The 24,889-nt window shown below is 42.9% G+C and overlaps 1 protein-coding gene and 1 pseudogene across 1 annotated transcript in view; one reads left to right on the top strand and one right to left on the bottom strand.

The window, feature by feature from the left end:
- The window catches only part of SNX30 (sorting nexin family member 30), a 104,609-nt gene that overhangs the window by 25,594 nt on the left and 54,126 nt on the right, over positions 1-24,889 (bottom strand). The window contains exons 3-6 of the mRNA XM_032865622.1: positions 18,568-18,678; positions 7,647-7,805; positions 4,086-4,281; positions 2,477-2,676 (exon numbers count right to left, since the gene is read on the bottom strand). Of these exons, the coding sequence (XP_032721513.1) occupies positions 2,477-2,676; positions 4,086-4,281; positions 7,647-7,805; positions 18,568-18,678 (666 nt within the window). The remainder of the gene's footprint in view (positions 1-2,476; positions 2,677-4,085; positions 4,282-7,646; positions 7,806-18,567; positions 18,679-24,889) is intronic.
- LOC116872893 lies at positions 8,075-8,172 on the top strand (annotated as a pseudogene).

Below are 24,889 nucleotides of genomic sequence, written 5' to 3'. Positions count from 1 at the left end.
TTGACAGACAACATTATATTAGCTTCAGGTATACAAAATAAAGATTTATATATATCTTGTGAAACGATCACCGTAAGACTAGTTAACATCCATCACCACACATGCTTATAAATTTTTCTTTGATAAGAACTTTAAGATCTACTCTCCCAGGAACTTTAGAATATATAATGTAGTATTAACTATAGTCACCATGCTGTGCACGGCATCCCATGACTTACCTATTACTGATAACAGGAAGTTCATACCTTTCGACTCCCCTGACCCATTCCACCCACCCCCAACCCCAGAATGCCTTTCCACACTTGTTTCAGCCACAGAATTAAATATGCCATGTGTGGGTCTCATTAAAAAGCAAAACAAAACAAATAAACCCAATGTAATAGAGGAAAATGAGTAGGAAATTTGTGACAATCAGGAGCCATGGTTTTCAGCCTCAGTTCCAATAAACACCAATAAAATTGCCTCCAGCTAATGATGTCACCTGTGAGTTTTATCCTTATCATCACCATAACTACCATCATTTCCACCTTACAGATAAGGAAATTCATACCATTTCCCAGCCCATTGTGAGATCCACACCCAAGCCTGTCTTTGAAAGTGTTTTATTATCAGCTTTATAGAGTACACATGAGACAATGATTCATTCTAGCAGGAAAATTTTCCATTGTCCACAATTTAACATGTATCAAGAGCCTTAAAAGGTTCATACCTGGTGAAACAAAATGGAACACAGGTTCCATATATGGAATTGGTCATATTATTCTCTTTGCTTCTATTGTATGTTTGAAATTTCCCATAAGGGTTTTTTTTTTCAATTTTTATAACTAGTTGATTCATTACTTTTTACTCCTTAAGGTGTGGAATATTTTCATATTGCCATGTTTTTTCTGGTTTTCCATTTTTATAACCCAAAGTTCTCTGATGAGTTCCTCTCAAGAAATTCTTGTCAATCCTTACCCCGATCCTTCTTAAAGGAGTGCCTTAGATCTGCTCCCAAAAATAGAACAATAAATCAGAGGTCTCCTTTGGGAAACAGGAAGAGGGGCTACTTGGGATGTTCAACACAGCGCAACATAATGTTTTCTGTTGGTCAGGAAGCCTGACACTTTTCTCTCACAGGTGTCACACTGTAAGAGTCCCTGTAGCTGTCCTCTCAAAGGTCTAAGGGCAGGCTTGGGTAGTTTCTAGTGCAGGCATTAAAGCATCTGATCCCATCCTTACTCTGCATTTAGAATGTGGGGTTGGAAATCATTTGTCCTCACAGCGCCTATCTTTTCTTGTCCATTGCTGCTAGCAAAGCCATTCTGATTCTTATTCCATTGTACATCTCCTCCATCTCCCTCTTTCTTTAAAAGCTTTTAAAATCGTATAACTTTCATTCTAAAATTGTACAGTGATACGCGGTAGGTTGGCTCTCTTCATTACTTTTGCTGGGCAATCAGCATGTCTTTTTCATTTTATTTTATTTTTAAAGGATTTTATTTATTTATTTGAAAGAGAGAGAATGAGAGACAGAGAGAGAGCATGAGAAGGGGGAGGGTCAGAGGGAGAAGCAGACTTCCTGCTGAGCAGGGAGCCCAATGCGGGACTTGATCCTGGGACTCCAGGATCGTGACCTGAGCCAAAGGCAGTCACTTAACCAAATGAGCCACCCAGAAGCCCAGCATGTCTTTTTAACTGAAAACTCACATCCTTCAGCTCTGGAAGATTTTTTTGTATTATCTCTTTCACAAGTTCCTTCCATCAGTCTTTTTACTTCTCTCAGGAACTCTTATCAGACAGATGCTGAACCTTCAAGAGTAATCCTCTATATCTCTTACCATTCTTTCACATTTTCAGTATTTTTGCTTTTTTTTTTTTAAGATTTTATTTATTTATTTGACAGAAAGAGAGAGATCGCAAGCAGGCAGGCAGAGAGAGAGGAGGAAGCAGGCTCCCTGCTAAGCAGAGAGCCCAATGCGGGGCTCGATCTCAGGACCCCAGGATCATGACCTGAGCTGAAGGCAGAGGCTTTAACCCACTGAGCCACCCAGGCGCCCCAGTATTTTTGCATTTTTGTTCTACTTTCTAACTATTTGGTTTCCTTTTTTTACTTTCCAAGATTTCCTCAACCTCATCTTTCAACTTTCCTCTTCAATTTCATCTCAGACAATCAGATTTTAACTTCCAAGAGCTCTAATTATCCAAATGTTCTTTTTTCACAGTATCCTGGTCTTGTTTAGTAGATGTTTTACCTCTATGAACTCTTAGTGAATATTAAAAGTTTCCTCCACACTATTTTTCTTCATTTAATTCTCATAACTTGGTTTACCGTGTGCTCTATTTATATGCCTATGAGGTGAGTCCACATGTATGATCCTGCCCACCCTGAAAGAAGGAAACCTGTACCACATGCCAATAGGCACCAATAAATTTTTTTCTGGAAGTGACTAAAACAAGGAACGTACCTAAGTGCGCAAGAAGTGAGCCAGCTTACCTTCATAGAGTCAGAGTATAAAATATATTCCCTGAGCACAGGTAGGAAGTCTTCTGTCATGTCGTCTGTCAGCTCTTCCAAGGCTGTCGAGCAGTTGCCGATGCAAGCTGACACCCCCTCCAGAGGCTCAGCCAGCTCCCCCTCTAATGCACTCCACGTGGAGTACACAGGCCCATATTCTCGCAGCTCTACAAGGTACTCTATAAAAGAAGAACAGAAACTAATTAAGACTTGGTGGGTAATTAAGACAATCCCTGGTATTACTGACTCAGTAAGAACTGTAGCCAAGAGCTCTCTAGAGCAAGATGTTATTTCCTTGGTCAGTCACTCACCAAAGCATGCTCTCCTTTAAACATAACATTGTTTATAATTTTTTAAAAAATCTCTATAAACCCAGCATTTTCTGGTTTCTGATGTTATGAAACATCACCTGACTTCACCCCATAATGGGAATGCCATGCTTCTGGATAATGGGGACCACAGTGCCTTCTGGGGGAAGTGGGAGGAGCTATATCCACTGCATGTCTTCAAAAATACCCACTCACCTACTCATACAGCACAGGGAACCAGGGCAAATGTTGATTTATTTCCCCTCCAGAGAAAATCTAGCCCATATTTGTCACCAGGATTCTCTTTTTTTTTTTTTTTTTAAGATTTTATTTATTTGTCAAGAAAGAGAGAGACGGAGAGAGCACACAGGGGGAGTGGCAGGCAGAGGCAGAAGCAGGCTCCTCGCAGAGCAAGGAGCCCGATATGGGACCCGATCCCAGGACTCTGGGATCATGACCTGAGCTGAAGATAGATGCTTAGCCAACTGAGTCATCCAGGCGTCCTATCACCAGGATTCTTGTCATTACAAAAAACACGTTGTTGTCATTTTTTAGTAACCAATGGATGGCAACTACGGGAGAATCCCTTTAGGTGTGTTTCACATCTTGTGCCAGCCAGCAGGATCATTGACATTGTTCCAGTTTCTCTGGCCTACATGTGTGTAAGAAGACGAAAGGCCCTAATGTTCTGGGATACAGAAAAGCAGGTGACCACAAGAGGGGTGGGGAGGGAGTGGTGGCAACAACCCGGAAGGTTCTAGAAAGGTTTCATAACTCCCCAGGTCAGGAAGAGTGGGCCTGAAATGAAGCAGGGGTGGGGCAGGTGAGTCAATTGCAAGTTGAAGTCTCAAAAGAACCACCACTTTGGCAGACACGGGTCTCTACACTGTCCTTTTAAACCATCTTTCTGCCAGAAAAGGTACCAAAGTTTGTTTTTTAAATTATTGTTCCTATGAATGATGGGAAGTTGACTTAATGTCTTCACTTTTAAAGCTAAAGTTGAGAGAGAGAAGGGAAATGCTTCGGGGCTGAGAAGTGGCTGTATGCCATCGGGAAAGCAAACACAAGGCTGGCGAGCAGGGCGAAGGAGGGAGCACAAAATTACTATCCTCTGGTCATGACGAACCCCTCCCCCGCTCATGCTCGTGTATTAGTTTTGTAAGCGTGGCCTCATTCTGTCAGGCCAGTGTTTCTGCGGCTGGATTCTGCTGAGCCGAGGGGAATGCCATTCCCACACACATGCTCCCTGGGCGTGATCAGTGTCTGCAAGGAGGGCTCACCTATTTCTTCTTTGATGATCCTCTGAGCTATCCGGTCAATGGTTCCCAGTTTGAGCGCAAATGTATCTAAGTAGTCGCCGATGGCTGCGAACTCAAGAGGTCGACTCCTCAGCTTGTAGCCTCCGGTGACATGCTTGACGGACTCGCCCACTCTGGTCAGCAGGGCCATCCCCTGCTTCTTGTAGGCGTTCAGGTCCTAAGGAGGACACATGAACAGAGAGTCTCAAGGGGCTCCATCACGCCCACAGCCGGGACTCGGTCAAACCAACTGCTTTGGGTGGTTTCCTCTTGGAAGTGGTAGATATCGAAAACAGGAGCTGAGTCAGAGGACTCACCATGTACACCACCGTCCTCTCCCCTCACCGTTGGAAACACCAAAAGCTCACCCCTGAACCCTTTCTCCAGAGCCAGACTCCTACCTTTATAATCTGGCTCACTCACCTGAGTGCATTCTCCTGCAAACTCAACACTAATTCTAACATGATGCTTTAAAGCCTCTGACTGGAAGAAAAAAAAAAAAAAAAGATGAAGTCCCTTACTCTCATACAAAATATCCTAAGTTATCTTTAGGAGGAAAATTCTAGAGCTGAAGTTCATTCCATTCATTTATTTATATCCCAAGCAAAGCCATATACAGAAAGGAGGGAGAAGAGGGCAGAAAGCAGGAAACAGTGACAGAAAAAGCAAGGCAAGAAAAGCCAAGGCAGGGAGAGGTGCTGTAAACAACACAGCACTTAATCCTGAACGTCTTGGTCAGGGCACGCTTGGGAAATCTGCTGAGCTACACGATCCATTGTACCTAAATTTAAAATGCGTATCAGTCTGCCAGGTCAAATGAACGTCCTCTTGTCCTCCAACTCCAGGAGGAATCTACGGCACCTTCACATTGTTTGACATCACTTCCTTAACGGGGCCTTCAAAAGTGGTTCTACAGAAGATCGGGCGTCTGCTCCTTATATCCACCATCAACACACACAGAACAGGAATTCCTGGTCTGAGCAGAGCACGTTTACAGACAGATAAGGGAACGAGGCACAAGGCCATTGCTTTCTGGTCACCCTGTCTGGTTTAGGGATGGAGCTGAGAAGAGGGAATCACGCTTAACCCAGATGACTGGCAGCCCCCTCCCATTTGACGACCACAACCACAGGCTCTGGTCTCCACAAGTGTCTGAAGGGTAGACCACTCCTGATTTCACTTCCTCCTTCCTTAGGCAGCCGAGGCCTTCACTTTGACTTCTGATTCCACTCTTTCCTAGCTACACCTCGCTGACAAGCAAGGCCCCTGCCCATCAACTATTCCTTCTCCTGCCTACATCTTCAACGTCTAATCCTTCAGTGGTGATACACACCCAGGGCTCGCCCAGCTTCACAACAGCAGCAATTTCCTCCGGCTCCCCTCCTCCATTTCTCTTCTTCCTTTCAAAGTCAGGCTACCTGGCTTGAGAGAATGTTCTAAAGATTCCATCTCCCCTTCTAGCCTCATGTACCCTAGACAAGCAAACATCCCTGTAGACACCTGGCTTTTACAAGATTGTAATGGAAGCCTTGCCATTACTGGCATTGCTTCCACAGTGTTGTTTGGAGCACGGCTAGATCCAAATGGGCTCGCTGGACTGCGGAGGCTCTATTCCAAGTAGAGGCTGACAAGAGAACCCCCTGTTAACCAAGTCAATACGCTGAATGGGGTTACTTGGTATGCCTCTCTCACTGCTGCACCCATTCTGCCAAAGATGAAAACACTGATCTGAACGCAGGCGGTACTGAGCGTCCCCCCACCTCTCCCAGCATTACTGGCTTCTTCCAAAGACACTCCTGGTTTGTGATAACATCAGGTTATCACGAGAAGGAGGAATGCTTCTGCCTTCACTGTGGCAGAATATGTCAAGGCCTCACCTAAGAACAGGACCACATTACTCAAGGGGTGTTAGAAGATGGGGAACCCAGGGAGGGGGAGATGGGGAGCTCCGGTGGTATCACAGAGCACAGGAGAGCACCACGTTTCGGTTTCACAAGATGAGAAAGTTCTGGAGATTAGCTGTGAATATACTGAATATTGGTTGTGAATATCTTAAAATGGTTAAGAAGGTAAGTTTTTTACGTATTTTACCACAATCTAAAGGAAAAAAGAAAAAGATGGGGTTATTTAGTACATTCAGTTGAGCAAGTAATACTGAACTAGGCTAGGTTTGTTCTGTGTTAGAGCCAACACCCCAGCACTCACTCACGGGAAGTTGGACTGTGCTTAAGACACTGAAGGACTTTTTTTTTTTAAATCATTTATATGGCCTACAGATAAATACCACACACACACACACTTTTCCTCTCTAACCTCCACACAGATTAATGACCTGGGGCCTACCAGGTCTACAGCCTGAACCGTGCATGAGGCTCGCTGGAAAATTGGATGGATTTTACTCTGTGTTAAGAACTGTATCTGAGGTTCTGCTCACCAGGAAATACTTATTTTGAAACAGAACACAAGTCTGATGTTGTTGGGGGGTGGGAATGGGCCTCTAGGAAAAAAGAGATGAATGGGAAGATCATCGATGGGGCTTAAAAAAAATGTCAATGGTGGTTTAAAAAAAAAATACTAAAGGACTTTGCCATGTGGTTTCCATTGTCTGGAGAACAACACCCTCCCTAAAATCTTTAACGTCAGCTGATAGTATCTGCAAATATTTCTCAATTTTGCCATTCTGAAAAAAGAAAACTGGGAGGTCCTTGAGCCTCAACACCCTTGCCAACATGGAACAGAGCACCCGTGGCCCGAGGATAGGAATGTGATTCACGAAGGTAAACAGACGTGGCTACAAGGAGCTGGCATGAGAGTCTGGGCCTGAGATCCCATTTCTGCAGACATTTAGGGCAGAGCACCTCTGACTTCCTGCCCGTTCCGCCAAACCTGGAGTGCACACAGAAGCCAGGGAATGACCAACCTGGGTATGAACACACAGAACCTGGCAACTGTGTGGGATCCAAACGTTTCTCTGGCAAATGCTTGGAAAATGCCCACCCAATAGGAACGTGGCCGTGGGCAAGTAGCTGAGCTCATCGTGGTGGGGCTAATACAGAGGAGAAGTGTGGCTTCCAAAGCCATACAGACCCAACCTCAAATCCTAGTGATGCCCCTTGAACATGTACCAAATCCTTGAACTTCAGTTTCCTCATCTGTAAAATGAGGTTACAAGTCAGCTCTCACAGGGTTCCTGTGAAGAACCATCCTTACCAAATCACTCACTAGATGTTCTTTCGCTCTGTTCCTTCAGCACACTGTTGGTCAGAGTGGTCTCAATGCGCCAAGTGTTTAAGGAAACACTTACCCCTCCTTCCGGTGAGTGGGAATACTCTGTCTTCCCCTGCTGCTACAAAGGGGTGTTTCTCCTGAATGCTACACATGGAAACCATGCTGATGCAAATGGACTCCAAAACACAGAGCAATTCAATGACACCCACTGTAGTGGGCCATTCATGAAGGTGGTTTGTGAGAGATCAAAGTAGCTTCCGAGAAAGCCCAAAGAATCCTAATTTGGGGGAGGAATATGAACAATTCTGTTCTTACCTTAGCAGTAAGGAAAACATTGAAGTGTTCATTGAAAGAGAGCACGGGATGGTCTGTAATTCTTTTTAGGAATTTATCCAAAGCTTTTCTTCTGGTCTCCACAAACTCTTCTGAAAAACGATCTACAACACCTTTCACCACAAACTTCTCAGGAAGCGGCTACAAAGATAGGAAGAAAAACATTCAGAGTACTTGATACGACAGTGGAAAGAAAAGCCACAGGCTAGCAAACAATTCTGTCCAAGAACAGACTCCCTATTCGGTTGGAATTTTACTTAGTCATCAGTATAAACCATCCTGAAACATACAGGTGGAGTAAATCACAGCTACCCTTCTCGGCTTTATAATAACCCAAGAAGTAAAATGCTAGGGACCAGCCCCTGGTCAGGAAACAGTCAGTCAATGTGTATCCAGTAAATCCAATATTGGTCCCTTTGGCAGCACATATACTAAAATTGGAACAATACAGAGATTAGCATGACCCCCGCACAAGGACGAGTGTAAATCCTATGGTCCAGCTATCTGTACATTGCTTAAGGCACACGTGGTATAATGAGAAAGTCAGGGCCAGAAAGACAGTCTAAGGAAAGAAGGCAGACAACATTAACCCCACAAAAATGCATTTAAATAGATTCACATTCCAACCCCAGCTCAAGGGGTGAAAGAACTTGGTGTATGGAGGATGAAGTACATTGGGCAAACCTACGTATCTAAAAAATACCTTTTCCAAGCCCATCTTTTGCCTAGGTTTACACTCAAAAGTTCTTAAAAATGTAATTTCCTTTGCTCCTCTTACTCAAACAAATGTCTCCATAATGTTGGCTTCAAGGCAATACTGCGGGCAATTTAAAACTACCTGGTTACTAAGGGATCTTTGAGCTTTGACCTATTTCCAAAGTAGCTTCATTAAATGCTTGATTAAAAGTTCTTCCTCATTACTACCACCAGAGACAGAGAGAGAGATTATCTACTAGTGTGTAATTTGAACATGTTTGGTGATGAAATATTAAAAGAACATTTACATTAAAAATTGGGCAAACAATTGGTAGATATTTTTCCAAAGATCTACAAATGGCTAACGAGCACCTGAAAAAATGTTCAACATCATGAGTCATTAGGGAACTACAAACACAAACCACAGTGAGATACCAGTCCACACCCATGAGGATGGTCAGAATAAGGGGGGAAGAAAGAAACAAAAGCCAAACAAAGAACAGAACAATTATAAGTGAGGATGAAACAAGATTTAAGTCCACAACCTCCTTCAGCCCCATATTCTGGCAAGAAAGAGGTCTGTTTCTTTTATTTTTTTTAAATATTTTTATTCATTTATTTGAGAGAGAGAGAAAGAGAGAGAGAGCAGGGGCAGAGGGAGAGGGAGATCTGGCAGCCCGATGTGGGGCTCGATCCCAGGACCCTGGGATCATGACCTGAGCCAAATGTAGACGCACAACTGAATGAGCCACCCAGGGGCCCTGATTCATTTCCTTTAAATTATAAGCCTTCAAGCGCACATACATGCACACGAAAACAGACACAGGGACGTCACCAACCCGAAGAAGTGGAATCCTAAGGTACGTGGAGTAGAGAAATCAAGAAGCGATCCCAACCTAGAACCCATTCAAAGATTTGGAGACTGGCTCTATCAACAGCCCTGGAATGAAGCACTTGGAAGAGCTCTGGAAAGTCAGGATGTTTTCCATCTCCAGAAGAGAGACCGTGGGCTCACTCTTTCTCCTTCTGACAAGCTGTCTGTCTTCGGTCAAGTTCTACAATCTCCTGGTACCTCAGATTCTTCTTCGTTTGCAAAAAATAGGTAACAATAGTGCCAGCTTGTCAGGGTTGTCACGAGTATTAATTTAGCTACAAGGCTGAACATGTTTCCCATAATTCCTGCCACAGAGAAGCGCCAACAACAGTGTGGGGAGGGGTCTTTGCTGTAGGAGGGGCAGCAGCTTCGGGAACTACTAATCTTCGGGGACAGCCATGTCCAGTTACATCTTGAGATGGTGGCAGGGTGCAGAGAAGAGGCTACAATGACAGGTTTCTTTTTACCAGATTGGGAGTTCCAGAGGGCATGGTGGAAAGGTGTGGAAATGAAGAAAGAGAGGGGAGCAGAGTCAGGAATACGATTACAGAACCCCACGGAGACAACACATCCAACTTAAGGCGCCTGGCAGAGCTTACATCTGGGGAGAATATTAGAAATGGGTCCTGGGTCAGATGCACAGGGCCATCCAGCCCAGTGTTCTGGCCCCGTCAAAAGCACCAGGGAATCTGTCTTAATAGGGTATGGTTGTTCTTTAGGATGACTTCTTTGTTCTCATCAGTTCTCCCATTCCCTTAGGAATTCTTCTTAAACCCTACACTCAACCCCCAACCTTTCACACGAAGCACAGCACCACTTCTCTGACAGAGAACCAGGTGTAAGGTGTAAGGGCATCACATACACATTTCCTAACCATTTTGCTTCCTCCACAGAAACCCATCTCCTCTCCATTTCTCAGGTCCCTGTGGACAACATACCCCACCCCCAACACACCACAAGGCTAACTCTTCTGTGTCTTTGCCCCATTAGTTCACTAGCATGCACGTGCTCTCATCAATTAATCATACCTTCTTTTCCCTGTATTTTCAACATTTCCTCCTCACCCGGCTCTGTTCCTGAGTCTACAAATACATAGTTGGTTCTCTTTCTACCAAAAATAATAAACTCAAATATCCCTTGACCTTACATCTTCTTCTCCACTCTCCTTTGGGGCTCACTCAACCTTCCTGAAAGAATCACTTATCTTAACTTCTACTCCTTCTATCGATGTCTCAACCCCCAACCTTCCTCCACCCCAAAACAAAGCTGTCTTTGGTTCTGCCTTCGAATGCTGCATTTCTCTGCCTTGTCCCTACCCACTGCAGACCACTCTTTTAAAGACGGCCGATGGCTTTCTAATGACCAAATCCAGTGGATGTTTTCCTGCTCTTTACTTCATGAGTCCTGGGGAGCATGCTCTGGTTTGCTTATGCTGAATAGGACTTGGGAGGAAAGCCTAATGAGCAAATAACTGGTGAGGTGTGCCTCATTTAACAGAACAGATAATCTCCTGAAATAGTCATTCATTCTTCAGGCTTAGTACATTGAACTTTAAGTTTAATGAATCAGGGAAGCTTGCTATTTAAAGGAACCCCGGGGTGAATCCTTCTGCAAACAGAATTTCCTTCTAAGCATTATTATGCCCAAATGTACATGGCTTCGGAAATTTGTTTCTTCCTATTTCGAGCCTTAAAGGGGACACGGCTCCTCTCAGTGTCACCTTTATAATTACCTTCTGGTTTCTTTATGCATAGGAATCTGGGTTGCTGATGAAATCAGGGCCTCTCTGGACTGTGACTGAGCTGTTGCAAGTGAAGGGCTCAGCACAGCTCCAAGCACATGGTAGACGCCACAGGCATGCCAGCTGTTTTTATGACCCTGTAAACACCGAGAACGAGAAGGGGAGTGGACCAAAGGGTAGAATTTCCATACATCTTTGAGGCCAAAATTTTTTTTAAGAACCCTCTGGGATACATACCTTTTCACACCCACTAGGATGGCTATAAAAGAAGAAGAAAAAAAAAAAGCAAGTACGTGGAGAAATTGGAAACCTCTTCCATGGTTGGTGAGAATGTAAAATGATGTGGTCTCTGTGGAAGACAGCTTGGCGGCTCCTTAAAAAATTAAGTGTACGGGGCGCCTGGGTGGCTCAGTGGGTTGAGCCTCTGCCTTTGGCCCAGGTCATGATCTCAGGGTCCTGGGATCGAGCTCCACATCGGGCTCTCTGCTCGGCAGGGAGCCTGCTTCCCCCTCTCTCTCTGCCTGCCTCTCCGCCTACTTGTGATCTCTCTCTCTCTCAAATAAATAAATGAAATAAAATAAAAATTAGGTGTAAGATTAGCATAGGATCCAGAATTCCATTCCTTGGCACGCAGCCCAAGTAACTGAAAGCAAGTGTTCAAAGACTCGTACAATCAACGTGCGAATAGCATGATTTATAATAGCTGGGTGGGGGAAAGGGGGAATGAGAAGTGACTGCTTCGTGAGTATGGGAGTCTTCTGTGAGGGATGAACATATTCTGGAATCACATGGGGTGCTGACTGAAAAACATCGTGAATGCACCAAAAGCCACAGAGTTGTACACTTCTTAAAATGGCAAATTTTACGTTATTCGAATTTTACCTCAATTAAAAAAAAAAAAAAAAAGCTGTGGTGACAGAAGCAAATGTCAGAGAGGAGAGAAGACTCTGTGCTGCCAGCTTTGAAGATGGTGGAAGGCGCCATGAGCCACGGGAAGCGGGAGCTTCTAGAAGCAGGAAAAGTCAAGGAACCACGTCCCCCCAGAGCTCCTATGGGGAATGCAGCGCAGGGATATTAATCCACCGAGACCAATTCTGGACTCCTGACCTCCAGAATATAAGGTGATGAAAATCGCTTTTTAAAAAGAAAAAATCTTACCCGGTATGAGGGTGAGGGTGTGGATAAGGAAAGAGATGAAATAAGACTGGCCACTGGGGATAAATGTTGGAACTGGGCAGTGAGTTCATGGGGTGGGGGTGGGGGGCTCATTGCACTGAATCACTCTACTTCAGTATTTCTGACATTTTCCATTATGAAAAGATTTTTTAAAAAACTATACATGCATGTATATGTTGGAAACTACAAAAAATCCTATTTGTGGGGCACCTGGGTGGCTCAGCTAAGCACCTGCCTTCGGCTCAGGTCATGACCCTGGAGTCCCAGGATGGAGCCCCACGTCTGGCTCCCTGCTCAGTAGGGAGGCTGCGCCTCCCTCTCCCTCTGCCCCATCCCGCTTGTGTTCTCTCTCTCTCTCTCTCAAATAAATGAATAAAATCTTTAAAATATATATTTTAAAAGAATCCTACTTGCAAAGCATACAATAACCCATTAAATATTTCAAGGTTTAACCTTACAAAATATTTACATTTTTATAGCACTTGATACTTTGGTCAAGCACTTTCATATGTATTATATTTCATAATAGTTTAAAAGAAAATATCTTACAATCTGTGAAACAAAAGCATACTTCCTGTAGATTGTCATGGAAAGCTACTATTTCGGAGTGTGAAATCTGCACAAAGATTTCCATTGCTCAATCTTGAAATGATCCAACTTCCTCTTGTCAGCATTTAAATTGCTGCTTTAACAAATATTAATGTGCAATTAATTGCAAATTCCAGTTAAACAAATATTCAGCAACATACCCACTACATGACAGAAAACTATTTTTCCTCTCCTTATCAAACAAACAGAGACTATGGCTCCTAAGAAAAAATAACAAATAAATAAAAGAGCATTATGCTTAAAAACCCCCTCTCCATAAAAAACCACCATCAGGCCCAGTTTAATTTGAAGTACTTGAAAGTTCAACCAGTGTTCAACTACTTATTAACTTACCTACTGGTAAGCTAAAAGCATGTATATGCTTTTTTTTTTTTTAACAGTACAAAAAAAAGGAAGAACCAACTAGAAAATGAAGTTAGAGTTTTAACTGATTATTTCATATTAAGAAAAACAGCTGTTGCATTACAAATTTCTTACTAATTCCTATGAGCTTACCACTACCCAAAACAAACTGGGTAGATAGGAAATACAAATGCATCCTTCCAAAAAAGCTTCCTTCACAAAACCTGAAGCAAACAGTAAATTTCTAAGTGCAATTAAACACTGAAGAGTTTAATAAATGTATTTACTTCATCTCCAAAATCTACATGTGCCCATCAAATCACGAAGCATATCTATTGTTGTAATGAGGTGTGCCCCAGTAAAAGAAGTAGTGTTAAAACCAACCTCTGGGCCAAAAAATAAATGGGGAAAAAAAATCCACGTCATAATGAAGACTTGGCTCCAAGTATTCGAGGATGAAGTGATATGCGCATTTCTGCTTTTCAAATTACAGAGCGAGGAAGCAATGTAAAAAGGAAAAACATATATATGCCGCAGCACCAGAAAACATCACGGTGCCGCAGCACCCAGAAAATATCAAAGAGGCCAGAATCTGCGAAAGGTGCAAGGCAAAAAGACTGAACAGAGAGAAAAGTCAAGCCATACTGACCACCTTGGGATTCTATTCAGGCAAAGGAAAGGGTGGTCTAGAAGTCAGGGGCTGGGTTTCCCCGGGACAGCCCCAGAAGCTGCCACGTTCGGAGCCACAGGGGCTGGAAACAGGCCTCAGGATGGCCGATCGGGGAGAGGAAAATGAAAGAATGTGGGTTCCTTCCCGGAACCACAGTCTGGCTGACTGTTCACTTAGGACTTGACATGGTTCCACAGAAGCCCAGGTCAGAGGGGCACTTCATTCCACACTCCTAAGACAGCAGCAGAATCTGAAAGCTCAGGAATCCTCACATACTTCTAACCACAGCTGACTTGAGTTGGCAAAAGCCCGATGATGGCTATTAAAGAGGGCACAGATTGCATGGAGCACTGGGTGTTATAATGCAAACAATGAATCACGGAACACGACATCAAAAACTAATGATACACTGTGTGGTGACCAACATAACATAAACAAACACAACGAAATAGGAATTCATTCTCCCAAATGTTCCAACTAATTCAAAAGACTCTAAAGTTCATCTTGAAAAACAGAACATGTGCCAATAGCCAGAAAAGCTCTGGAAACAAGAGTATATTGGCAGGTGGAGAATGGAGACGGGGACCTTACAACCGGATGTTGAAATGTTCTGTGAAGTTACAGTCATTCAAATCATGTAGGAAGGCCCCCAGATTAGAAAGACGGACGCACCAAGGGTTCAGGGGCAGTTCAGGAATACACAAGTCTAATGCATGATTCGGTCTGATGCACAAACGATGGTAAAGATGACTGATCACTCGTAAGTGGTTCTGCAACAACTTACCACCTGAAAAAAGTATGGTCCTCCCATCTCACATCAGAACAAATGCTACATTTAAATATAAAAAATACAGGTCAACTTCCTTTGCAGATATGGAGTTTTTACAAAGCAAAACAAGACAAGACAAAACAAAAACAAGAGAAAACGAAGAGGTAAATCATAAAAGAAACACCAATGTCCCATTAGTTCAGGGGACGACATTCAGCCTCCCTGGTTAAAGAAAGGAAAGCTTACTGTACAAAAATGAACTCAAAATGGATGAAAGGCTGAAATGTGTGGGCTAAAACTGTATAAAAATTTTAGAAGAGGGACACCTGGCTGGTTCAGTTGGTGGAACGAGCAACTTTAGATTCCAGGGTCATGAATTCAAGCCCCACGTTGGGTGTAGAGACTACTTGAAAACAAAATGTTAAAAAAAAAAAAATTTAGGGGACGCTTGGGTGGCTCAGTGGGTTAAAGCCTCTGCCTTCGGCTCAGGTGATGATTCCAGCGTCCTGGAATCGAGCTCCACTTCGGGCTCTCTGCTCAGCAGAGAGAGGGGAGCCTGCTTCCCCCTCTCTCTCTGCCTGCCTCTCTGCCTACTTGTGATCTGTCTCTCTGTCAAATAAATAAATTAAATCTTTAAAAAAATTTAGAAGAAAGCACAGGTGTAAATCTTCACGACCTAGAACTAGGTGACGATTTATGAGATAGGACACCTTTAAGCACAAGCAGAGAAAGAAACAAAAGATAAACTGGAATTCATCAAAACTAAAAATCTTTGTACTTCCAAGAGACACCATCAAGAAAGTAATGAGACAACTCATTAACTGGGAGGAAAATTTTTGCAAGTCGTATCTCTAGTAAGGGATTTACATTTAGATTATATAAAGATCTAATAACAAAAAGACAACCCAGCGTAAAGGATCTGAAGAGATAGTTCTCCAAGGAAGATGACAGACGGCCAACAAGCATGTAAAAAAAATGCTCATCATTATTAGCTGTCGGGGGACACAAATCGAAACCACAGTGAGATACTACTTCACACCCACTGGGATGGTTATAATCAAAGATGTAGATAATCACAGTGTTGATAAAGACGTGGAGAAACTGGAACCCTCATACCCTGCCAGTGGGAAGGTAAAATGATGTGGCCACTTTGGAAAACAGCCTGGCAGTTTCTCACAAGGTTAAATAAACAGGTACATACAATCTGTCAATGATACTACTGGGTGTACACACTCAAGAAAAAATGAGAACAGAGGACTATGCAAAAATTTGCATGTAGATGTTCATAGTCGCATTACTCAGAACAGCCAGTAGGTGAAAACAATTCAAACGTCCATTAAATGCGAGCAGATAGACCAAAAAGGGGTACATCCATACAACGTGATATTATCTAACAAGAAAAAGGAACGAAAGTACTGACACGTGCCACAACACGGATTAACCTCGAAAAACTTGAACACACTGTGCCAAGTGAAAAAAAACCCAATCACAAAAGATTATATAGTGTAGGACTCTATATGAAATGTCCAGAATAGGAAAATTTATAAAGACAGAAAGATCAGTGGTTGCCAGGCGCTGAAAAAGATAGAAGGTCTGGAAATGACAAGCAAAGAGTGGGAGGTTACTTTTGGGGGTGAGAAAAGGTTCTAAAATTGATTGTGCTGATGGTTGCACAACTCTCTATACTAAATATATTAAATACTTCCATAAATATATATATATATTAAATACTTATATACTAAATATATATACGGAAATAGTACATACTAATATACTAAATATTGACACTAAAGATACGAAAAGTCCTTAACTTGTGTATTTATTTTAAATGGACAAACTGTGCGGTGAATGAATTATATCTTAATAAAGCTGTTTTTTTAATAAAGAAATGAAAATGTAAACAATAATTATGTTGCATGTCTACTAGGTCTCCACCTGAAAATAAACTTTCCACGCAGGGGTCCCTTGTCCATCACATGACCCCTGAGCTCCCCAAGAGTACACACCAGGCCTAGTATGAAGACTAACACAAAGTCCATGCTTACTAACAGACAGATACTTTCTAGCCAAGTTGCTGCAGAATAATTTCTAAAGGAGAAAAAAAGTTTTTTCCACTTTCACTTTCACACTGAGTCAGAGATGCTCTCCTATGTTAAATCTCTCTCCACCCCAGACACGTACCAATAATTTATTGAATAAGTTTATGTCTCCACTTGCTTCTAGAATACCTTCCTACTCACTGCTTCCATCCTGACTGTAGGAAACCATACTTAAAGCTACTCTGGATCACTCCCCGACATTCCGAAGCCTTCCACCCTCTTTCAGTTCTGGTTTCGGTGTCCATGCGTAAGTACAACCAGCAGGTGTCGCTGTCGAACCAAACTTCAAACACACTAGCCGCCAGCAGGTGGAGCGTAAACCCCCGCCTTGTGCACAGTGCGGGCTAATAAGCATAAACAACAACTTCCTTCCAAACAGTACAGCACGGAACAGGAGTGAAGAGGGACCGTACGGTGGACAAACCCAACAAGCATTACATCAAATAAGGTGATCCAGGTTAACATCAACAGTGATAAATACCGCTGACAGCTTGCACCTTTCTTATGATGTGAGGAGAACGGCACTTCTCCTCCCAAAACACGCGACTCCAGTTTAATCATGAGAAAAACATCAGACAAATCTCAACTGAGAGACATTCTACAAAATGCCTGACGAGTACTCCTCGAAACTGCCCGTCACCGAAAACGAGGAAAGGCTGAGAAACTATCACGACCAGTAAGGAGACATGCAAAGTGACACCCTAGATGGGACCCTAGAACAGGAAGAGGGCATTAGGCGAAACGGAGGAAATCTGAATAAAGGACTGGTAGTCAACAATAAGGCATCACTGCTGGTTCGTTAACTGTGACAAATGTGCCACACGAACGTAAAATGTCGAGCAAAAGCAGGTGCAGGGTATACGAGAATTCACTGCACTACCTTCGCAGTAATTCTGGAAATCTCAAACTCTTCTCAAATAAAAAGCCTATTTTTTTTTTTTTTTTAATTCACCAGCTGCCAGTGTCGCCAAACTGCGACTCCATTTTAAGGAACGGTTCCAACTGTTCAAAGATGAGCTTCTTCCCTCCGGGAAAGAATGCCGCCGTAGGCAAACCCCGTCACTTCTACCACAGTATATTCACCGTCTTCCAACCGGGGGAGAGAAGCACTGGGACACGCGTTCGTAACACAAAGACTGGCAAGTGCTAAGAAGTTATTCAGCCAAGGTTTTTACTGAAAGATAGAGCCCCTCCGAAGAGTTTTATGGCCTAAACTGCCCCAAAGCCCCCAAAGCCCAAAGAAACATCTGGGGTCTAAAATAGTTATTATTTCTACTGGGGGAAAAAAAAAGTCTGAAAAGCATTCAATATGTATGTTGGTTTACGTAGTCTTTTAAATTTTATTTGCTCCAGTTCTGGTTTTGTTTTGTTTTTTTTTTTTTTTATGTGTAGATAGAAGCAACAGAAAAATATTATGCTGCTTCAATAAATGGAGTTAGATGGCTTTTGGTGTTTTAAGTGAAAAACTGGGGTTGGGTGGGTTGTGTGCGAGGTTCCTGCTCCCTGAATCAGCCATGTCTAAGGAAAGCCCCGCCAGCTGTAATCTGAGGCATCGCTGTTCATCTGGTGGCAGCCACCCAACCCTCAAGAACTGCATCTAGAAGGGTGAAACAGTCTTTAAAGAGGCAGCAAATAAGAATTAGGACTCTCCCTACCTCAAAAAGAACTGTCAAAATGAAAGTGAAAACCTACCCGCACACCGTTCAAGAAACCAGCATGATCAGAGCAAACCAGAAACCAAAACCCCAAGGCTGAGACAGGTTAGACACCATCCATGAGAATGTTTTACGTGCATTTGATGGGGAAATGCGGTATAAAGTGTCAGGCAGAGTCTGCCCCTCATGTAAGGGGCGAGAGCCCAGCAAACATCCTCAGGAGCGATGACGCAGGTAAACAGAGGAACAAGCTGTCATGACTTAGTACCTACGGGAATGAGATGAGTGGGCTGGGACTCCTCCAGTTTGTTCCTCAGCCAGTCAAAATCCTGGTACCTTCGACGGACAGAATACTCCGGCAGGTCAAACTCCACCCGCGTACTCTGCAAATAAGAATGGAACAAAATAAGCATAAGGGAATAGTAGCATCTCTTGGCAGAAAGGAAGGAAAAACGCTCTCTTTGAGTAACCAAACTGGCAAGAACACACTTTCCTTCCACCAAAACAGCAGCCAAAAGACTTCAATTACCAATACAAAATGGTGAGTCCAGGCCCCCAGGGCCCAGCTCAAAAGTCAAGGATGTAGAATGGAAATGTTGAGGATTTTGTGTGTGTTTTTTTTTCTACCCTTAGGAAATGGAATTTAACTATCCCTCAGAATGTGTTTAGAAACATTTGATTCATTTCCTCCAGGCTTAACTTTGAGGATTTCTTTTAGCAGAAAAATTCCACTGAGGATATTGCTACTGAATCCCAATCCAGGTATCTTTTAAAAGAAATTAAGTCTCCACCTTCTGCCACATATGCTGCCAAGTTTCACCAAAAGGCAGAGGGAGACAAAAAGAGCTAAGAGAGCACCTGCTCGTTTAGGAGTCAGACTGATGAACACAGAAAAGGATTTGCCTCATCGGCCATATTCTGGCAGAACCATAACCTTGGAAGTACGGTTGTATTTCGGGTGACGAAAAAAAAACTAGAAGGAAATAATGCCAAAATGTTACTGTACTACAGGAAAATATTAGTCTCTTCCCTTTTCTTTTTTTCCCCCATCTCTCATGCATTTAATATTTTACATCAATCATCCCTTTTCTTGAATTAAAGTTTTCTGAAATGTGATTGTAGCACTTTGATAATGAAAACCAATGTTAAATCAAATGAAATTAATTTATGCCAAGACAAGATTTTTACATATTAATTTGCCCAAACTAAAAGTGTGTTTTAGCTAAACCGTTTTTTCCTATAAGGGTAGAGACTGCATGACAGTCATAGCTCTTGGAAATGAAAGGTCAAAATAACAATGGTTCAAGCTACATTTTATGAATTTATTCTTTCAGGCCAAAAGTCCATTTTAATCCATGACACCAAGAAAATCTCAAAAACATATGAACAAGAGTCATTCATCAAGGAAAAGCTGTGAGCAGCTTTGGCATTGAAAATTACAATTTCATCTCCCCAAAACCTGAGCTCACAGAGTCCAAGCAAAATTTGGAAGTTAAAGGACTCGGTCTTAGATTGAACCTCAGTTAACTCTTCCTGCATCTCTTCTCCTTTATAGCCAGGTACAACCTTCCCCTATGATAAAGGGTATGAGTGGGAAAAAGTGAGGAAATTCATTCAACCTAAATATTTGTGATTTATGAGAAGAACCCCCCGCCAAAGGAATTAGCATTACAGAACTGGGGGGGGGGGTGGAGAAAGAATGTTTCAATTCAAAAAACAAATCATGGCAGATGAATTTTCATGCATGAGGGTGATGTAAATTTGAAGGGCACTCCTCCCAGGGCTGGGTGAGGAGAAGCCCGTGCAGGATCAGTCCCAGCACCTACCAGATTCCTGAGACACTAAGCCTCCTAGAGCCTAGATTTTCTCAGCAGCAAGAAGAGGGCTGGAAGGCACATTCTTCAAAACCACACAGAGCCCCCCAACAGGCTCTGGCTGACGACCTGCCAGTGATGACGTGCCCAGTGATGACGTGTGACGAATGCATTCATTTTCGCTGTAAATGCCCTGACCAAGGGCTCCCCTTTCTGCCTTCTTCATGTTACGTGTTATCAGCTGATCACTTCTCTTTATTATGCTTTTGCAGATCCACTTCGTAAATTATAGTTCATGTAACATTTCTAACTTGAAATCGGTATGTGTAACTACGAAGAGCGGGAGGATTAAATACAAGGTTTGTTTCTGCTGTAAGACACTTATTTTGGGGGAACTGGCTTTTCCTCCCCCCTTCGACTTATTCGGGTCAGACATACTTATTTTAAAACTTCAGGAAAGGGGCATCTGGGTGGCTCAGTCGGTTAAGAATGTGACTCCTGGTTTCAACAAAGGTCATGATCGCAGGGTCATGATCTCCGGGTCGTGGGATCTAGCCCTGCATGGGGCTCCAAGCTTGGTGCAGAGTCAGCTCCAGATTCTCCCTCTCCTTCTCCCCCTGCCCCGCCCACCCCCGACTGGTGCATGTGCTCTCCTTTCTCTCCAATAAATAAATAAGTAAAATCTTAAAAAAAAAAAAAAAAACCCTTCAGGAAAAATAAAGGAAGAAAAAATACAGATGAGTCATAATCCCTCTAAATAGGGAAAAAACACTATGAATACTATGTTTACACCTTTCCGTATTTTTTCTATGTATATCCATTCCTTCGCTCATATTTTCTAAATCTCTAACAGCTCTTAAGTATCTTTCTGTCAGTAATTCATATCTACATGATCATTTTTAACACATATATAGTATTCCACTGGGTGGATAAACAACAAAACCAAATCCTCACTTAAGTTGTTGTCAATCTTTCAATCAATAAACAGTGCTGTGTAAACATCATTGGGCATCTGTTTGATAAAAATCAAACTCCTAAAGATGAAATTACTGGATAAAAGATAAAAGTGTGTGTGTGTGTGTTTTACAAAATTCCTGATCTTTATAATTTATTAATGGCTTTCATTTCTTCTTTTTGAGAGAGAGAGCACACACACACGTGAGTGGGGGGAGGTGGTGGCAAGAGGGAGAGAGAGAGAGATGAGAGAGAGAGTCTAAAGTAGGCTCCATGCCCAGCACAGACCCCAACAGGTCTGAGCTCCATCCCACAACCCAAACCAAAATCAGGAGTCAGATGTCTAACTGACTGAGCTACCCAGGTGCTCAAGGATACATGTATTTTTAATTAACAGTCTGTTTCCAGAAATATATCAACTTATATTCTTATCATATATTCTCATCACCAGTGATTATCTTTGATGGACTTATAACTGAAAAATAATATGTCATCTTTGTTTTATTTCTACTGGGATTGAACATCCTTTAAAATATTTGTTAGCTATAGATTTTTCTTCTTTTGTGATGGGTCTCTTTTTTAAATTGTCTTTTCATGGTCTTTAAAAGTCTTTTTCATTTGTGGAGGTTCTTTATAGCCATTTATCTATCATAATTTCCAAAGAGTTTTCCAGGTATATACTTTTTTAATTCAGCCATTCTCCACCCCCCCCCACTTTTTTTTTTTTTTTTTGGTGTCATGGATAAGAATGCTGTCCCCCTTGCAAACTTTTAAAAATATTCACCTGTGTTCTCTCCTTTATTTATCATTTATTTGCTTATATCTTTAATTACTGCTCTTCTACTTTTAGGGATCTGCCATTAGAAAATACTTTTGAAACTGTGGCAAAGATATCTGTATAATGATGTTCGCTGCAATGCTATTTAAAATAGCAAAGGAATCAAAGCAATCTAAATCTTCAACAATAAAAACAGGTAACTTATATTTATTCCATGGTTATCAGTAATCTTGTCATAAGACATCTTTTTTTTTTAAAGATTTTTATTTATTTGACACAGAGAAAGAGAGAGAGAGAGCAAGTGTGCACAAGCAGGTAGAGAGAGAAAGGAGGAGGAGACTACCCGCCCAGCAAGAAACTGGACTCAGGGCCCCATCCCAGGACCCTGGGATCATGACCTGAGCTGAAGGCTGATGCTTAACTGACTGAGACACCCAGGAGCCCCATAAGGCATCTTTAATATTAAATATGCTTTGATATACTTTTAAGAGAAAACAGCAAGATTTGAAATTAATTGCACATATAATTTCATTAATGTTAAAAATGTAGATATAAAAGGTTAAGAAAAATCTAGAACTCATAATGAAAACTGTCCTCTTTAGCCTTATGCTTATTTTCAAATTTTCTACCATTCTCATACAATACTCATAGTTACACAAAAAAAATATTTTTAACAGCTCCTTTACAGACACAATGGATTAAATAAAAATTTGTTTGGAAAGCAATAAGGAAAAAAAAAATCATGAACCATGAAGGATGCTCATACTCTTTGGCCCAAAATTGGTTTCGTTTACTTTTACACAATTTGTTCTAGAAGAGATACTGAGACACATGAAATAAGATTAAATGACATAAATTAGAAGTAGGTGAGAAAGATCAAGAAAAAACAAGGACAGAGAGAAAAAGCAGAGCCAGGAATGAGGCTAGCAAAAGACACTCACCATAGAATTCTGCACACTTGCTAAAACTGGGCCACAGACATTACTGTGAATTTCTGGAGAGAAACCCAGTCTGTTACAAGACTCACAGTACTCATAAAATACGCAGGCCAATAAAACTCCAACTATGAGTCTGTAGTAAATTTTTCCTCTGTGAAATTCAGGGTCTAACTGAGTAAGGAAAATAAAGCAAAGCTCTATTTTCTATTAACAATAAAAAGAGAAAAGTGCACACCCACGATTCCATAATCAGAGACAATCACTACACTGTTTTGTTCTGGGTCCTTCCACACCATGATCCATAATCCAGAATGCCCCACAAGATCACAAGGTCATGGGTACACACGAAGTCAGATCTACAAATTGGTAACTGAGCATAACAGCCGTAACGAAGAACATCCATTTTTGCCATTGTTCCATATGAGTATCTCCACTGGGTAAATTCAACACTTCAGAAGACCTAGCACAGAGCCACAGGGCAATCAATCAGCCAGCAGAGCACCTGTCCATTGGGTCGCACCTTAACCACAGAAGAACCCTAATTCCCCAGAAGCTGATATGCCTAACTACTGTGGCCTGGAGCCCTTCCAAGGAATTTCCATTCAACCTAAAATTTACGACCAGTCCACTCTAGAGAGATTTGGTCTTCATCAGAAGTGCCAACTGAATCCTATGAGTCGGAGTGACCGCCCCTTTTTCTGCAAAGGGACCTCCTTTTCCCTTGTCAAATCTTAGCCAGCTATTCTCATTCTGCTTCAGAACACTACTACCCTACGAGAACACCTGAGAATAATGACCAGGGAGGCTTCTGGTCTCTCCTCATGCCCCTGTGGGCTTCCTTTCTCGGAACTTTACACCAAGCCTTCCAGAACACCCATTCTGTAATTAGTAAATTCCTGTAGTTCTTCAGATTCTGAATGCTTCCTCTCCCCTGGAGTCTTGAACCTCTCCGCTGTCCCGGCAGGTGGAAAGCTGCTCCTTTTCTCATGTCTCACCAACTCCGCCCTGCCCTCCAAGACCAAGGAGTCCCTGTTGGTACCCGGCTCACTCTGCACTGCTGCTCACCTCCACACCTCCACGGCCCTGTGAAAACCCTTCTGAGGCTCATGCCTCAGACACCTCTATCTCTGTCCCTCGCACACCTGTCATCTACTGACACCCCACCACTTTCTGATTCCCAGAGGATTCTGGTGCCAAAGGGGCTTCCTCTCCAAAGCCCACCCATAGCCCGGGTGCCCTCGAGATCTATGTGTTCGCACCCACAACACCCACCTCCGAGCCATCGCTCCCACTGCCTCCCCTCAGACGGTCATCAGCAGAGAGTCAGACCTCCCTCTCTCCAACCAGCACCTCCTGTGTCTCAGACTCTCCCGCTTCCCAAGACCCCTGGTTTTTCAGCCTCTTGGGACCTACAGTTCCTTGGCACTCTGTCCAGTCCTATCTTTACTTCTTTCCTTATTCAGCATCAATTCCATAACCCATCACTTCCACCTCGCGTTTGCCAACATCCTAAACATCCCCTCCCCTGCCGTCCACACGACTGGCAGAAACGCAGTCGTGCACTTCCTGTTTTACCAGCCCCGGGTGTGCGAGCACACTCCTGGAGGAAAAACAAAACAGGCAAACACACTGACTGACACACCAAACTCTCCCACTGGACCTTCAACAGCGCCAGGCGTCAACTCTCTCCGTCCTTTTCCGCATCTGTTAATGCAGAACCTGCAGAAGTTTTGAAAACCTCCCAGCTTTACTTCAAAACCTCCTGTTCGCTCTTAGGGGAAGACCTCAACAGCGGTTCCTAGAGAAAACTGCATTGAGAAGCACAGAACCCTCAACTTCCTGCCACAGAGAACAAAACAGAGCAAGACAAAACTTCCCGTCTTCCTCTAGAAACAATGGAAGAAGAGCACCTCCCCCTTCGGAGGCTCCTGCTCCCTCCCCGGCTCAGGCTGCTCCTTCCCCGGCTCAGCGGCTTCCATCCTCCTCTCCAGCCCCACCTCAATGTCTCCCTCTCTAGCAACACGGGCCTAACACGGGCCTCTGGGCATTCGCTCAAATCCCGTCCATCCTTAAAACCAAACAAAATTGCCCCCCAACAACCCAAATCCCC

This window comes from Lontra canadensis, unplaced genomic scaffold, assembly GCF_010015895.1.
Source record: "Lontra canadensis isolate GAN:19392208 unplaced genomic scaffold, GSC_riverotter_1.0 scaffold30, whole genome shotgun sequence".
In the NCBI taxonomy this organism is placed as follows: domain Eukaryota; kingdom Metazoa; phylum Chordata; class Mammalia; order Carnivora; family Mustelidae; genus Lontra; species Lontra canadensis.
Note: the sequence above shows the minus strand (reverse complement) of the source record. Positions and strands in the feature narration are given on the sequence as shown.